The sequence below is a fragment of the Phascolarctos cinereus genome, unplaced genomic scaffold (genome assembly GCF_003287225.1).
Source record: "Phascolarctos cinereus isolate Bilbo 61053 unplaced genomic scaffold, phaCin_HiC Scaffold_2;HRSCAF=192, whole genome shotgun sequence".
NCBI classification, from domain to species: Eukaryota; Metazoa; Chordata; class Mammalia; order Diprotodontia; family Phascolarctidae; genus Phascolarctos; species Phascolarctos cinereus.
In genome coordinates, this window is record NW_027555625.1 from 48,281,053 (window position 1) to 48,298,894 (window position 17,842).

Sequence of the window (17,842 nt, forward strand, 5' to 3'; positions counted from 1 at the left end):
AGAGAGGTGAAGGAGAATGAGGATGAAGAAAAGGACGCTGGATTTGTCAACTAAGGGATCATTAGCTTCCCATAAAAGATGTCTCCCTTAAAAGAATCTAAGGACTGGATTCCAAGAGGCAGAGGTGATAATGGAGAACATCCCAGATAAGAAGCCCGCAGCCACACCGGCAGAGGGGTGGAAGATGGAATGCCAATTTCAGGGAACAGCAAACACAAAATCTCGGCCAGTTTGGCAGGAACATAGGAGGTGAGGGCAATGATGCCAAATAAGTCTGGAAAAGAAAGCTGGAGCCAGGCTTTAAATGTGAAGGACTTTAAATGCCAAGTTAAGGAATTTGTATTTTATCTGAGAATAGGAAACCACAACAAACTTTACCAGAAGAGTGACACAGTCAGACCTGTGCTGTAAGAAGATATTTTTGACAACACTGGAATGAGGAGAGACAGAAAGAGAGAAAAGAGCCAGTAGACAGGAGGGAAGGAAGATGGGGGGAGGAGGAAAAGATGAGTGATGGAGGATGAGCTTCTTTCTAGAGGAGCCAAGACAGATGGACTTGGTCTTGACAGGAAGAGCCATCTCTTCTTCAGAATTAACAGCAGAGGAAGACAGAATGAGGGATGACACAGAGAAGTTTTGAGGGAAGAAAAGACTGTCCAGAAAAGACAGCCTCTACTTCCTCTGTGAGAAAATGAGTGTCTCTTGGTGAAAGGGAGAGGGGAGGAGTGGTACAAAATGACTGAGGATAGAAGATAAAACTGAAATAGCCACTCTGGGGACCATAACATAGAGTCAACTTGGAAAGTCTATGGAGATTACTGTGAGGCACTGAGAGCCCAACTGAGATCAAATAACATAAACTTGTAGTGGACCCAGTCAGCATAGATGTGTAACTCACCTCGTAGTTTTTATCAGCCCTCCAGTAGAAGTAGAGAAGGTAGATGTGGAGAGAAACCTAGGGTTGGCTTTGGCAAGGCATGGAGCCAAATGGAAGAAACCTAATCCAAATAACTGAAAACAATTATCATGTCTTCTCTTCTCCAAGCTAAATATTCTCAATGTCTTCAACTGACCCTCATACAGCACGAACTCAAGGCCCTCCACAACTCTGGCTGCTCTTCTCTGGACACTCTCTAGACTATTAAGGTTCTTCTCAAAACCTGAGACCCAGAACTGAACATTCCACATGGGATCTGAACACAGAAGGGCACAGTAGGAATATGGTACTGAACATCTTATTAATCCTGCAACAAAACACCCACATCTTCCCCAGATGAACTGTTTCCTGGTCCTTCACCTTGTACCTGTAAAGTTGACTTTCAGAACCAAAGGGTAATGCTTTACATTTCTCCTTTATTAGATAGAGCCTAGTATTCTGGCCTATCAAGGTCTTTTTGAATCCTGATTCTGTCATCTAATGGTAGCTCTCCCACCCAGCTTTGGGTCATCTCAAAGTTCAATAAGCCTTGATCAATGATCAAATGTTAAACAGCACAGGGTCAAGCCCAGCACAGGGTTAACACTCATGGTGTTCCACTAGAGAGGTCCTCACAAGAACAAACCTACTCTGGATGAACTCCACTAAGTATACTGTTCTGAATTCATCTGAATGATGTGTCTTCTAGCCTGTATCCCTCCCATCCATCTTTTCCACAAGAACAGCAGGAGGAATTCTGCCAAATGCTTTACTGTCACAATAAAACCAAGGATAAGGGAAAAGCAAGAATTAATTTGCTTTTGCTTAGGTCTCTGACCACTTGCAAGTGGCTATACCTAAAGGTAGAATCCAAGTTTTCTCCACTTGTAGTAAAATAAGGATTTTTTGCAAATAGGAAAAATTCAGTTCTCTGAAAATGGGTTATCAAGAATCCAATGCAAACCGGTCTTGCCCCTCATCTGCATCCTGAACCATTTCAACAGCCCAGATATCTTCTGCAATCCATCATTTTAAGCAAAGATAAACTCATGGGCCTGGCATACAAATAGAATATTAATTTCTTAACGGGAGAGATGGTTTTGTTTATATCTTTGTAGTCCCAGAACCCAAAAAAGTACCTTATAAATAGTATATTCATTACATAATAAATGTTTCTTGAGTTGAATATTACTTTATTACTTATTCCTTATTCTAAAACTAGCAATTTCCATTTGACTTAAGAAAATTTGGGATAGCTATTAAAAGGTTATTCCTAAGGAAACAACACAAGAAGGTACAAATTACTAGAAAAATTAAACCTTTATGTTTCTGTGCAAAGGAAAGCCTCCTTTGACTGATGTCTTTATGATGAAATGAAACAACAAAGAAAGCCATTTGTCACAGGTAAGGCCTAGGCAGAGTAAGAATTGGAAAGAAGGCAAGTCAAGAGAAGAATGAATTGTTTCATCTTTCTCCTTCAGCACCAGACCACCTCCTTACTCTGAATTATTCAATAATTCTGTTTCATTTTTTTTTATCACTGGTTCATGCCAAAGCTAGATTCCTAAGCACATCCTAAAACAACTCTCACATAACATTCCTTGTCTCGATTAAGGCTGCCCTCATAAGTCAATGTAAATTATTATATGCTGCAACTCACTTGTTCCATTGGCCAAGCCACTATGGTTCTGACTCTTGGCTGGTTGCCGGTGCCGATTCCTGCTATTGGGGCTCTGTTCAACATTTGCTGTGGCTCTGGTTGGTCCAACAGGATGTCTGTGTGTCCTTGGGAATCAAAGTGCAAAAGAGACGTGAGTCATTGTGAGAAAGAGGCATCTCCCATTGGAAGAAATTGCTTTCTTTTCCTTACCCCATTTATTGTAACCATGTGCTTTTATCAAAGGCCTTTTGAACCAAGACCCCCCAGTGACCCCTGCAGACTACTAAGATGATTCACAAAAGGAGACACAGAGGAGTTTCTTTATCAATCAAAATTCTAGTTAGATCAAATCTACGCATATATTTTTTACATCCTTTGCTTCAATTGCCAAAACCAAAGTGAATTATTCCCTTGACAGAGAGTAGCTCATAGATATCATAGTCAGAACACAACATTGTGTTTTGATGGGGGCCAAGCTATTAATCAAGAATCCTAGCTGTGTGAAAATCTGAGTTCTCCAACTTCTAGGTCTCTCCTTCTGGCAATGAGAGAAGGAGCACTAAACCAGGGGCAAATCAATTATCTATCAACAGACACATTCTTTCCCTACAGGTGCTTTCTACCAGACAGGAAGCCAAAGGGCTATTAGAAGTAAATGCTATAAGACCACTTCTGTGTTTAGTACAGAAATATTAACTAAAAGAAATTTCCCACTGTTCTAAAGAAAGCAGAAGGATCCACCAGCAGAATCCCTCAGAGAACAGAGTAAGACAAAGTGATACTATTTCTAGTTGTCCCACAGGCACACACTGAGAATATCTAACCTCATGGTTCAACTATTTTACAGAGTATCTAAGCTGACTTCATCCATGGTATTTATTTTCAATATTGAGATGTTTTACAAATACCTCTTGGTGACCAAGACCTCCATTTTCCAGATTCAGAGGACGGCCTGCTTGCCTCCTCTGACAAGGAAAGCTTATAATGGAGTTGTTAAAAGGCTGAACTCAAGTCTTCTCATCCTTAGCCCAGCACATAAAACTGTATTAAATAAGGTATCTACCCAAGATTCTCTGAGAAGAGGACCCTCAACTGGGAGTACAAAGAACCACCAATAGCTGAAAACTACTGGTGAAACTTTGGATTTTTTTTTTTAAAACTAGGGAGAAGATATAAAAAAAGAACTTAACATCTTCACATGAACCATCTTCTTTAACGAGAATACCATGAAGAAATAGGCTTTCTTGGCCCAGAGTTGAGCAGAAGAATGTCCCAAATGCTTATAAAAGACAAGATTGTTGAAAATGAGTAAGAGACAAGTCTGATCTGTGGAAACTAAACTTTAAAGGTGGACTTTTTTTTAACTCAATTTTCTTTCACCTCAGTCAAACAAAATAAAAGGCTCCAAGTCCCTCCCCAGGAAGGGGAAGGGAAGAAATGTTTAACATCACTGAGCCTTTTAGCACACCTCAGCCAGGCACAAACATTGAGAGCAAGACAACCCAGAAGGCATTCCAAAATGAAAGCTTTGTCTTTAACATCTACAGCAGAGTGGGGAGGAGGGGGGATGGCTGAGGGAAACCAAGTTAGTTGCTACCAGGTTTATTCCAGCCAAGAATCCCCTCAAAAGGGCAAAACCCACTCCAATCATTCATCCTGCATGGAGCCCTCAAAAAAAGGCTTAGAAGGCTTGGGCAGAGAAGAGTGGCTGAGGCAACAGAGAGCCTGCCCCATCAGCCCTGTCACACCCATGGGCTTGGAGAAGCCTATAATTACTTCCAGTTGCCTGGACTCCTTGTCCCCTACCAGGGCAGCTGGGCATGACAACTGGGTGGGGCCCATTACCCTCCTCTCTCCCAGACTCTTCTCCCTTCCACGAAAGGGTGTGTGGTCAAAGGCAAGAGAGAAGAGTTTAAGAAGCATTTAACCACTAATGACAGCAGCTTAGCCTGCACAGTATGATGGAGCAGGGCCTGCGTTATTCTCCTCTCCCTGCCGCTGTCCCCCTCCTCCAAGAAACCAAAAGCAGCTGGGACCATTTTGGATAGATCACACCCCTGTACCCTTCCCCAGATTCTTTCCTTCCCCTAAATCTGGTGTTTCCAATTTTTTACTCCAATATTAAATTTAAAATAAAACAACCAGAAGAAAGAGAATAACTAGAGAGTTGGAGAAAACGTTCTATTTAGCTCAGTTTCCTTCACTAAAGACTTTGATCAAACCTTAACGATGGAGTCTATCTTGATTAGAACCTGGCTCCAATGCTGAAACCATCACAGCCCACACACACAAAAAAGCATCCCAGCAAACTGCAGTAGTGGGTTTGGGGATGAGCAAGGCTTTCATCACAGACAACTGAGTGTAGACTCTGCCAGCAACCTCAAACCTGGCCTGAACCCCCACTTCTGGAGCGGGAGAAAAGTTATTCAGTCTCCTTGGCAACCCAGGACCAGTCTGAATATCAGTATCCAACTCAGCCAAATCCCGTCTGTAGTCAGTACTGTCTCTGGCCACAGGTCCTCAAGCTTACTTTGCAGAGTGCCCAGATCTGAAATCTGAATTCTGATCCCTAAACAGAGGCAGACACTTTGCTATCTAAAGGCCTCCTCTTAAAAAATGTTGATCCCATAATCAAGACAGTTACTCTCACCCAGTGGTCCCTTCACTATCTCAGGAAGTAGCTCAAGCATAGACGAAGAGAATGCCAAGACAGGCAACAAATGAAAGTGCCAAAGTCAAGGATGATCAGACAACTGCGAAGTGTGTTCCTCTGCTGAGGTGAAAGGCAGCCAAACCGGACAACCCCACCAGCAAGCAGCTGCTGTTGCTTTGTGAAGTAGCATCAGACTCTTTGTGATTCCACACACCAGGCCCTTTCATCCTCCACTAGCTCTTAAAGCCTGCCCAAGCTCTGTTCATGGTTTCCATAATACTATCTATCCATTTCGTCCTCTGCCATCCCTTTTGCCTTTTGCCTTCAATCTTTCCCAACATCAGAGTTTTTTTCCCCAGTAAGTCCCATCTTCTCATTATGTGGCTAAAGCATTTAAGCTTCAGCAATTGACTCTCCAGTGAATAGTCTGAATTAATTTCTTTAAGTACTGACTGATTTGCTCTCCTTGCTGTCCAAGGGACTCTCAAAAGTCTTCTCCAGCACCACAATTTAAAAAGTGTCGATTCTGCAGTGCTCAGCTTTCCTTATAGTCCAGCTCTCACAGGCATGCATTGCTACTCGAAAAAGACATGGCTTTGCCTACATGGACCTCTGTCAACAAGGTGGTATCTCTGCTTTTCAGTACACTGTCCAGATTTGTCATAGCTCTCCTTCCAAAGAGCAAGCATTTTTAATTTCACGGCTGCAGTTGCTGTCTGCAGTTATCTTTGAGCCCAAGACTATAAAATCTGACACTGCTTCCATTTCTTCTCCCTCTGTTTGCCAGGAAGTGATGAGACCAGCTGCCAAGATCTTGGTTTTTTGGATGTTAAGCTTCATCTTTACTAAGCGCATTTATTGTATGCTAAGTATTATGGTGAATCCCTAATAACAAATTTAGTGCTGTCAGGATTTGGAAGGCAACAGGGGATAGTGCTGGATTTGGGGGTTTGAATCCCAGTTCTGCCATCCATACTTTCTTGATTCTGGGCAAGTCACTTACCCCTCCAAGCCTTGATTCCCTCCATCTATGAAATGAAAGGGCTGACCTAGATCACATCAATTTCCACCTGGAAATAACCTTGGTGGTTTAACCCCCTCATTTACCAACAAGGAAACTGAGGGTCTGAAAGGGAAGTCTCAAAGTTGCCCAATGTCACAAAGTCTCCTCTAACGTTCTTTCCAGCTCAAAGTCCACGATCCAACAATATTTACAGAAGACAGAACTAAAACTGATTCTCTGCCTCCACTCAAAACAAGCCTGACACAGAAGCCGAAAGTCTCAAAGAAGCACAAAAGTTGCCCAAATCCCACTTGTCTAAAAATCATAAACCTCTAACTGACCAATCAGTCCCAAAGAGTTATTAGACCCAAACGAGCTGGCTGTGCTCTCAAGTTCTGCCTCTCTCTCTCTCTCTCTCCTACAAGTCCTCTTAACTGTGCATTGTCTTTTAATAGCAGCATGGAAACAAATTTCAGTGGGGCCAGGCCAAGTTCCAGCAAGACGGGCCCAGAGGGAAAACAGGCACCTAAAATAGAAGCAAGGAAAAAATGGGAAGTGGGGACGGGAGAAGATGCTGCTTCTCCCACAATGAGAAGCAAAAATGCAAGAGATGGTCCTGACCCCCACCCTCCCCATACCAAGCTCACCAGGAGGTGCAGTTTGGACATGGGTTGGGGGTGGCAAGGGGGGAATAAGAGGGAAAAGGAAAAGGAGCAATTCAAAGTTAAAATAGGTCCATTTGAGACATCCCACTCATAATTTATGACTCCTTTCCACACCCTGCCTCTAGGCTGCCAACCTCACAAATGACAGACAAGGTAAAAATAAATATTTGTCAAGCCCATGGCAAGTTTCAGGAAGACAAAAGGATGCCATTTTTTTCCCCTTTTTTGCTCCAGTCAAGGGTGTAGAGCAGTCATATCTGGCAAGGCTGATTTCCAGAACCGAAAAACTCAGCTTCAAAGTCACACCAAACCTAAGCCAACAACACTGACGCTGCGTAAGAAGGAGCCAACCTCTCCACCAGCCTGGGGAAAAGGGCCAGGAGAGACAGCCCCAGATCAGAGAAAAATACATTCACCACTTCAGCTCTAGCCTTAAGCCCATGACAACAAGTCTCAATAGTAAATGGCTTAGAGATATCTTGAACTGAGAGCAGCACATTCTGTGACTCGTGATTTGCTCCCATCCCAAAGCAAACGCCAAGGATGTACTGTGCCCTGCAGACTCCTACCAGGGCCCCAAGAGAGACACAGCTGCGTGGGTCAGCCCTGCCTGGCTTGTAGCAGATTTCAGTACATGGCAGCTCTAGCAAAGAACTGCATACAACTGAAACAGAAAAGCAGAAGAGACAAAAAGAGGCAGGGACTGGAAATAGCTTGTAGACTTTTGATAACCATACAAGACTGAGGAAAAAGGCTTGGAGAAGCGTTGCAAATCCCCACTTAGACAACCACCAAACGTTATGGTTCCAGACCAGAAGCCCCAGAAGATAACATTCACAGACAAGAAAAGGGAAAAGGAAGGGGCAAGGGGCAAATGAGCCCAGCACTGAAAAGATCTTCCCACACTTACTAGCTGTGTGACCTGGGCAAGTCACTCTATTTGCCCCAGTTTCCTACCTCGAAGGGCTGTGGTGAGGATAAAATGAGATAATATTTGGGGGTTAAAAAAACCACCAAGCACAATGCCTGGTGCACATAGTAGGCATTATATAAACATTTATTCTCTCTTCCTTCCCCATTCTCACATCATTTTCCCCAGTCAATTAAAGCAATGTGGAAGCAGCCAGTACACAAAACAGAGAACTGTTTTATATGAAGACAAGGAAATTGGAACATATACATAATCCAGAGATCTGATTCCCATGACTGACTTCTGTTATCGGTTTGCTGGGTGCTAATTCTTTGAAATAAGCCTAATGAAGGGCAGCCTCCACCTCCAGCCTGTCCCTGAAGCCTACCAACAGGCAAAGCTCTGTTGCATAAAGAATACTACATCTTGTGGACATCCCTTCCTCCCCAGTTTGAAAGTCATTCCCCCACACAGCAGCAAAGTGGAGAAGCAATAAAGTCTGATATTCCTGTCCTACGCATCCCTTCCAGATAAAAGCAGTAAGAGCAGCCCTACACGAAGTAGTATCCAGGACCAGCGTCATCCATAAACCAAAACCAGGCATTTACATGGCGCCTACTACGCGCCAGGCACTGCACTGAACACTTTTTTACAAATACGATCTCATTTGATCCTCACAACAATCCTGAGAGGTTAAGTGCTGTTGTTATCTCCATTTTGCAGACAAGGGCACTGAAGCAAACAGAGACGTAAATGACTTGTCCAGGGTCACACAGCTAGTAAGTGTCTGAGGCCAAATTTGAACTCAGATCTTCCTGACTCCAGGCCCAGCTATCTGGGACTCTATCCACTGAGCCATCAGCTGCCTCTAAGTAGAGACAAAGAGAAAAGTGGAAAAGCACTGGGAAGCCACAAGGACATCAGGCTAACTAAATGTTATCTAGGCCAGAGGTGGCATACACAGCCTCAACCCTTCTGAACCAGATTAAAATGTAACTGGAAATACTGAACAAAATTTTTAAAAAATAATAAAACAGATTATGTACATTTTAAACTGACATCAATATATAACTTCAAGGGTCCTTAGGTTCAGATCCACGGCCCCTACTTCTGTCTGAGTTTGACACTACTACCAGGCCCAGGGAGGGGGGAGACCATGGCGCAGCCCCCTAGGACACTAAATATGGGAGAGGAGTGAAAGGAAGGGAAATGCTCAGGAACAGAATTTTTAGAAAAATGTTTTATAAGTGAACACATGTCTAATGCCCTGAATCCTGCTCCCCACAGTGTGTCTTTATTTTGTGATAAGGCATGCATGCATTATGGGTGAGAGTTCAGAACCTCCAGCAGCCAGGGGTGAGAGAAAGCCTGGTTTTCAAAACTTTCAGTAGGCCCCAAAAAATGCTTTATCCTGGTTCTCTCAGTAGGGACACTCAGCAGCACTGAGGTGAACCAAGGGGAATATAGCTGATGCCCCCAGGAGCCAAAATGGGGCCACGTGGAATCTTGAGCAGGCCCCTAAACCCAGGGCCTACTTATGAAAGGCACCAGAGGGCCACCCCCCAAAGGAGTTTCTGAAGCACTGCTGTTCTGTAGCCTGTCCTCTTGTTCTCTTGCCCCCAAACCCCCAAGGTCAGAATCAATGGTATATTTAGAGCTAAGGGGACAGACGTACTGTCTCCCAGAAGACCGAGGTCCTGTCCTCATGTATCATTATTCCTTACTATCAGGGTCTGGGGGGGGGGGGGAAATCACCACCCAGAACTGTTCCCACCCATACCCACATACGAAAATTGCCAGAATTCATCTTCAAATACAACGGATTTTATTTGGCATCATGATTTGTTAGCTATGCTCTTCTTTTTTTAAAAATAAGTTTTTATTGATGTCCCTTTTTTACATCACCATGATTTTCCCCAGTTTTTCTCCCTCCATCCCCCCCCTTTCACAGAGAACCATTCCACATATAACTAGTAATATTTTAAAGACCAAAGATTTTAAAAAGGTGGGAAAAGTCAGCAAAACTCATCAATACACTGAAAAAGTCTGCGGATCTATGCAATGTACTACATTCATGGTACTAGCTATACTTTTCAAAATATCCAAGCTATGAGAGTTAAGGCAAATGAAATAATGATTATAGCACAGGCAAGCCTTTAGCATTGTGCCTGGCTCACCATAGGTGCTATTTTTATTATTATTAAATGATTCAACATGAGAATCTCAGATTAATCTTAATCAACACACAGCCAGAGAAAACACTACCTTTTTAAGTATGTTGCTCAGGGTACAATCCCTAAGTATTAGTAGCCTCAATCCAAATTCATTGGAGAAACTCCAGGTCACTATCTCCTACCCTAGTTTCAATGAGATATGCTTCCTCCTTGACTTTTGTCATGAAATCCTACTCTCTGAAACCCCAGTAATTGTCTCTAGGGGGAACACTGCATTGTGGAGAAAAAGATCTTAGGTCAAAATTTGTAACTCTATGTGGCTAAACAGCCCTGGGTGGTAGGGATGAGGGGTGACTACCCAGAAGGTGAGAGTAGGCAACACTTTGGCAAGCTTAGGGCACATCTGCTTGGCAGAAAAAACATTCTGACGTGGCTGCTTCCCTCTGATTCCAAAGCCAACTTTCAATTTGCAAGGGGAAGATTTAGATTAGATTTAGAAAGCATCAGTCAAGAGAAAAAGTTCAAAACAAAAACACCAACCACAGCGACAAACAAGCTGAGACAGGAGGGTCTGAAATATGGACACGGATGTGCTCAGCTGGATGCCAAGCTGAGCCTGCAATGGCCTTTAGGCAGCGCTGCAATAAAACACAGCCTGTCCACAGGACTGGGAGAGCATGCCAACAGGCCCAAGATGCCCAAGAATAAGGAACAGGATGGGGACTACTCAGTCAGCTCCCACTTCAGCTCTGGCAAATGAGGGGATGGAGAGAAAACTTAAACCAGATCTAGAAGAAAGGATCGTTGCCCCGCCCTGAGTAGGAATATGCAGAAACAACCTGCAAGGACTCCTCTAAGTTCTTGATACCAGCAAAAGCAAATCCAAATTCTATTATATGAACACAAAATAAATTAAAAAAAAAAGAATATCCCTCACGACAATTTGCTTCCTTCCCCAGTAAGAAAAGCCATCAGCTGGGGTCCCCACTCAGTCATTAAGAACTGGATTCCAAAAGGTTATTTTAAATTACAAAATACACCCAACTGACAGCAGAAATACCAACACCCAAAGGGGACAACACCAAAGCCTTCAGAGCAGGAGTCGGTGAAGGATGCATGCAGCTGGCTGCAAAATTCCACACACTCTCAGCAAAGTCATAGGCAAAATCTAAAGCAGCACCAGCTCCCTGAGAAAGGCAAGGCAAAAGGAAGGCCAGCCCATGAGGGGAGCTTGTCCTGCACAGTTATTCTAGAGACAGAAAATACAAAAATGTCGTCCCTTTTAATGCCAATGACTTCCTTCTGAGATCACCTCGAATTCATCCTGTATAAATCTGGTTTATACAGCTGTTTGCATGCTGTATCCCCCCATTAGAATGTGAACTCCCTGAGGGCAGAGACTGTTTTACAATCAATCAGTAAATAATTATTAAGTGCCTACTATGTGCCAGGAACTGTGCTAAGTACTGGGGATACAAAAAGAGGCAAAAGATAGTTTTCTCCCTTCAAGGAGCTTACAAGGTAGCGGGGGAGACAACACGCAAACAAATATATACAAAGCAAGCTATCTACGCAAGAGAAACAGGAAATAACTAGCAGAGAAAAGGCACTAGAAATAAGAGGGGGCTAGGCAGGGCATCTGATAGAAGGTGAGATTTTAGTTGGGACTTAAAGGAAACCAGTCCGCAGTCCGAGTGGAGGAGGGAGAACATTGTGGGGGAACAGGCAGAAAAAATATCCAGACTGAAGAGATGGAGTGTCTTGTAGCTAGCACTGCCAGACTAGCGTCACTGGATCAAAGAGTACATTTTCGGGGAGAAAGGGAGGAGGGAGGGAGGTTATGAAAGGCTTTGAATGTCAAACAGAGCCTTTCGTATTTGATCCTGGAGGAAATAAGAGTACTGGGGTTTACTGAGTAGGAGGGTGACATGGTCAGATTTGTGCTTTAGGAAAATCACTTTAGTGGCTGAATAGAGGATGAACTGGAGTGGGGAGAAACTTGAGGCAAGCATGCTCTCCAGCAAGCTATTTCAAGAGTCTAACATGAGGTGATGAGGGCCGGCACCAGAGTGGGGGCAGTATTGGAGAAGAGAAAGCGGCATATTTGAGAGGTGGTACAAAGGTGAACTCAAAAGACCTTGGCAAGAACTTGGATATGAGAGGATGAGGAGATAGTGAGGAGTTCAGGATGACTCCTGGGCTACGAGCATGAGGGCTGGGAGGATGATGTTGCCTTTTATACTCATAGGGAAGGTAGGAAGGGGAGAGGGTTTGGGGAAAAAGATAATGAGTTCAGTTTGAGAGTTTAAGATGTCTACTGAACATCCATCCAGTTCGAAATGTCTGAAAGGCATTTGGAGGTGTAAGACTAAAGGTCAGCAAAGAGATTGGGACGGGCTAAGTTAATTTCAGAATCATCAGAACAGAAATGGTAATGAAATTCATGGGAGCTGTTGAGATCATCAAGTGAAGTAGTATGGAGGGAGAAGAAAAGAGATTCCAGGACAGAACCCTAAGGGACACCTAAGGTTGGAGGGTATGATTTGGATGAGGGTCCAGCAAAAGAAACAAAGAAAAAGCAGCCAGACAAGTAGGAGGGAGAACCAGGAGAGAGGGGTGTCCAGAAAACCTAGAGAGGAGAACTATATCAAGAAGGAGCATGATCGACAGAGTCAGAGCCTGCAGAGAGGTCAAAGGAGAACAAGGATTGAGAAGAGGCCATTGAATTTGGCAACCAAGAGATCACTAGTAACTCTGGAGAGATAAATTTCTGTGGAATAAGGTCAGGAGCCAGACTGTAAGGGGTTAAGAAGTGAGACAAAAGTGGAGACACCTATTGTAGATGGCCTTTTCCAGTTTAGCCACAAATGGCAGAAGAGAAATAGGATGATAGTTAGTGGGGATGGAAGGATCAAGTGAGGGGGTTTTGGGACTTTCTTTATATCCCCCAAACTTAGCATAGTGCCTGGCACAGAGTGGGCATGTGACCCATTTGCTTCATTATTTATCTAATTAATTTGCTGTTTAATTAATTTATTGCTCTATAGTTACCTAACAAATGCTCATTTGGCTGATTAACTCATTCAGAAGCCCCAGTATGCAATAATCAGAAAAAAGGAAATTAGTTTCTTAGGATAAAATGAACAAAGTTATAAGTCAGAAGTATTTGTCAGTGTTAAGGAATGTAATATCTGAAATGGCATGTGCAAAACTCTCAATACTAAAGGAAAACAGCTAGTAGTTCTAGTTTTAAAAAAAAGGAACACAAAGAAATCTCGCTGTGACAATGAACAGGATAATCTATATGTCATGATCATTGAGACAGTTACCAAACAGGGTAATAAGCAATGAATGTACTTACTGAAAAACTGTTGACGAAATAAAGTTATATCTCTTAAGATAAAGAGAGCTGACTCTAGAGTCTAGGGGTCTGGGTTCAAATTCTGTCTCTGCTGCTTACTACCTGTATGATTTGGCCAAATCACTTAATACTCAATGGGCTTCACATTCCTCATATGTAAAATAATGGGGTTGGCCTAGACAGCCTTTGAGGTTCCTTACGGTTCTAGATTTTTGGTCTTATAAATGTACTATGTTAAATTAAAAAAAAAACTACCTTATTTTTAAATCTACAATATTCCAGCTAGCCAAGCAATGGAATCTAGCAAGTATACCTACAATCAAAATCTAATTCAGGAAGACATACAAAGCTAGGATCCAAGGCAAGGTATAAATCACAAACTAAGACATACTTGTACTCCAAGGATAACAGTTTCTCTTTTGAAAATGTTACATGCCTCTTGCTGCAGTTCTTTTGCCTTTTAAGTCCCATTACCAAGTGACCACCACTCTGTAGGTAGGATATGGACAGAATGCTAGACTTGGAATTAGGAAGACCTAAGTTCAAATCCTGACACATACTTATTAGTGATGTGATACCAGTCAAGTCACTTACCCTATCAGTGTTTCAGTTTTCTCATCTGTACAATACGGATAATAACAGCACCTTCCTCATAGAGTGAGGATGAAGTGAGATAATATATGTAAAGTGTTTAAAGTGCTCTATAAATGTTAGCTATTGTCACTGGATTTTTTATTATGCTGTGTAATAAATTCAGATTAAAATCTTGTTCAAAACTTAAAAGAAGGGCATTAAGCTATACCCAGAAAGGTAAGCCTGGGACTGACTAAGGAGGTCTATAAAATGCCTGGCTGAAGATTTTACATTTCATCTAAGAGGCAAAGGGAGCCTTGGAAGATATTTGAGCAGGGAAATATTCTGACTCAGTCATCAAACACAGGAATCAAATCCAGGGCTTTCTTAACTCCAATTGCAATGCTCCGTATGCCATTGTAAATACTGTCATAATATACATAGTATATACAGATAGGACTTTGAACATATTTATTACATTAAGCAGAATAAAATGATTTCTTACAACATTAGTGATTTCCATTATTGCAAGTATTTATATTAATAATTATCCCAATTGTTCAGATAAAACACCTGAGCTTCAGAGGAGCACTGGGGTCTGTCTAGGACCACATGAGGCATTCTAAGTCCTTAAGTGCGGCCTTTTGACTGAATCCAGTTTTACAGAACGAATAACCATGTACCTCCTTAAGGCCAAAGGTTCGCCCCCTGATCTAGGATCTCACAGCTAAGAGGCACAAAAATTGGGATTTGAACTCGATGTCCTGACTCTGATGTTCTTTCCATCACACCCAACTGCTTCTCAATTGTGATGTTTTGGATTCTGTTAAAAACTCCTTTTCAATGCCTCCATGCGTGAAATCAGTTCCCATTTTGAATTAAACCATCAGTATCCTTTTGGATTTTGAGTTGGCTCTCTCCGTCAGGATTAGGTAAATGTCACAATCGCTTTTATGGCAATGCCTGACTGTCAACATTTAAACATCATATGATATTCATTCACTCTAGTGAGGCAGTGTGATATGATGGAAAGAACACAGAATTTAGAGTCAGACATGAATACTTGCTCTGGAATTAGCCACCTATGTAATGTCAGACAAGTCACTTAACCTACACGGGCTCCAGTTTCCACATCTGTAAAAATATATGAGCTGGACTAGATACCTCTGAAGTCCCTTTCTGCTCTATCTAAATTTCTGGATAATCACAATGCTGCCGTGGAGCAAGGCTCTCTATTTAGGGGTATAGAAAGTGAATGATCGTAACTTTTATTCCTAGTACTTCATATGTTGCTAAATACTTTCCTCTCACACCTATGATTTTCTCAACTTGGATGTGGGTGTTATCATGCCTAATAGCTTTTTTTATGTACTTTCAGTGGATTGGAAGCTAAGAATGTAAATAAAAAGAAGCATTATATAAAAAAAAAACTTTAAAAAAGGGGGCAGCTAGGTGGTGCAGTGGATACAGCACTGATCCTGGATTCAGGAGGACCTGAGTTCAAATCTGGCCTCAGACACATAATACTTCCTAGATGTGGGCCAGCCACTTAACCCCAAAAGCCTCACTAAAAAAAAAAAATGCTTAAAAAAGAAAGAAAATGTTAGGTGTCTTTCTTAAGCTTCGAAGACTAAAAAACTAAATTGTCACCAGACCACTTATTGGTAATGAATAAATTTAGAAATATACTAAAGACCAGTATAAATAACCTGCCATGTCATAGCATTTACGTTTTTAGAGTTTGGTCTCTCAGAGACTATCTAGCCCATGGCTGTTCCCTCTCTTCTCAGATCTATTATTAGCCTTAAGCCCTCCCCTTTCTGTCTCCTATCTCCAGGTATGTTACTGGACATCTCCAACTGAATGGCTCATGGACATCTTCAACTCAACATGTCCAAAACTGAACTCACCTTTTCCCCAATCCTTTGCCTCCTAATTTCCCAGTTTCTGTCTAGAGTACCACCAGCTTCCCAGTCATCCAGGTTCAAAACAGAGATCACCCTCTACTCCTCACTGCCTCTGATTTCTATCTCCATAACAGTTCATATATGCCCACCTTCTCTCCTGACACTGCCACCATGCTGGCTGCAGGCCCTTGGCCTCTCTTGCCTAAGCTGATACAATAACAGCCTCCTTTCTCAAGCCTCTCCCAACTCCAGTCCAACCTCTGCTCAGCTGTCAAATGGATTTTCCTAAAGTAGAAGGCCTCTTTGGCTTCCTCAAGCATAAGTCCGATAAGGACACACGCACATTTGATTCTAGAGGTGATAGGGTACCACTGGAGTTTATTATGTCACACACCTCCCCCTGCCACTCAGGGTGATATGAACAGACCTGACCTTTAGGAAAATCACTTTGGCAGCTGTGTGCAGAGTGGATTACAAGTAAGTAGAGATGAGGTAGGAAGAACAATCAGGAGGCTACTATAATCAGGAGTACAAATGAGAGGTAATAAGGGTCTGATCTAAGGAGGAAAGAAAAAGGAACATATACAAGAGATCTTGCGGCAATTAAAAGATAGGATTTGGTAAGTGATTATTAGTGAAGAGCCAAATATGACCCCAAAGTTGTGAACCAGGTGACTGAAGGATGGTGAAACCCTCACAGTAAAAAAGTTTGGAAGAAGGGAGGGTTTTCAGGAAAAGATGACAATTTCATGATGGCAAAGAATTCGAAATTGAGGGGATACCCATCAACTGGGGAATGGATGAACAAGTTGTGGTATGTGATTGTGATGGAATATTGTTGTACTTTAAGAAATCATAAGCAGGATGGTTTCAAAAAAACCTGGGAAAGCCTTACATGAACTGATGCAAAGTAAAGTAAGCAGAACCAGGAGAACATTATATACAGTAATGGCAATACTGTACAATAATCAATTGTGAATGACTTAGCTGTTCTGATGAATACCACGATCCAATATAATCCCAAAGGATTTATGATGAAAAATGCTATCTATCTCTAGGGAAAGAACTAATGGAGCTGAATTCAAATTGAAGCATAATTTTTTCATTTTCTTTGCTTTTCTTAGCGGGTTGTTTTGTTTTATTTTTTTTTTTTGCAATATGGCTAACATGGAAATGTGTTTTACATGATTTAACATGTATAATTGATATCACAGTTCTTGCCTGAACAACAGATGGGGGGAGGGGTGGGAGGGAAGGAAAGAATTTGGAACTCAAGAGTTTTTTAAATAAATGTTAAATAAATAACTGGGTTTTTTGGAAGAAAGAAAAGATGATAATTTCTGCTTTGGCTGTATTGAATTTAAGATGCCTAGAAGACCTCTAGTTCAAAAGTCAGTAGGTAGATAGTGAGAAAGAGTTTGGCCTTTAATTTTATTCCCAGCTCGTAGCAAGGTGCCTCATACATAGTAAGCACTTAATAAATAAATGTTTGTGTACTGACTGGAGCTCAGGAGAGAGCTGAGAGTCATCTGCACAGAGATGATAAATGAAGCCCTGTAAGCTGATGAGATGCCCAAGTGAGAGTACAGAGAGAAAAGCAAAGATGGGTGCAGGACAGAGACTTGGCATATACCCACAGTTAGCAGTGTGACAAGGATGAAGATAAAGATGAATAGAACACTCAGACGGTGGCAAGGGAACCCAGAGAGAAGAATATCATGAAAACCCAAAAGGAGAGAGTATCCAGAAGGAGTCGCAGGAGACCAGCTGTGCCAAATGCTAGAGACACCATCAAAAAGGAGGAAGACTGAGAAAACACTATCAATCTGGCCAGCCTGCTGAGATCATTGTTAACTATGGAAACAACAGTTTCATTTGAGTGATGAGGTAAGAAGCCAGACTGCAGAGAGTTTAGAAAGCAATGAGAGAACAGGAAGTGGAGGCACAAGGTGTGAATGGCTTCTTCAGGGATACTGAGATGACGGATCATAGCTGGTGGGGATAGTAAGCTCTAGAGAGG

General features: G+C 42.2%; 1 protein-coding gene across 1 annotated transcript in view; it reads right to left on the reverse strand.

Moving 5' to 3' along the window:
* The window catches only part of WWP2 (WW domain containing E3 ubiquitin protein ligase 2), a 121,637-nt gene that overhangs the window by 62,049 nt on the left and 41,746 nt on the right, over positions 1 to 17,842 (reverse strand). Inside the window, 1 exon segment of the mRNA XM_020989073.1 lies at positions 2,577 to 2,701. Coding sequence (XP_020844732.1) covers positions 2,577 to 2,701 — 125 coding nt within the window.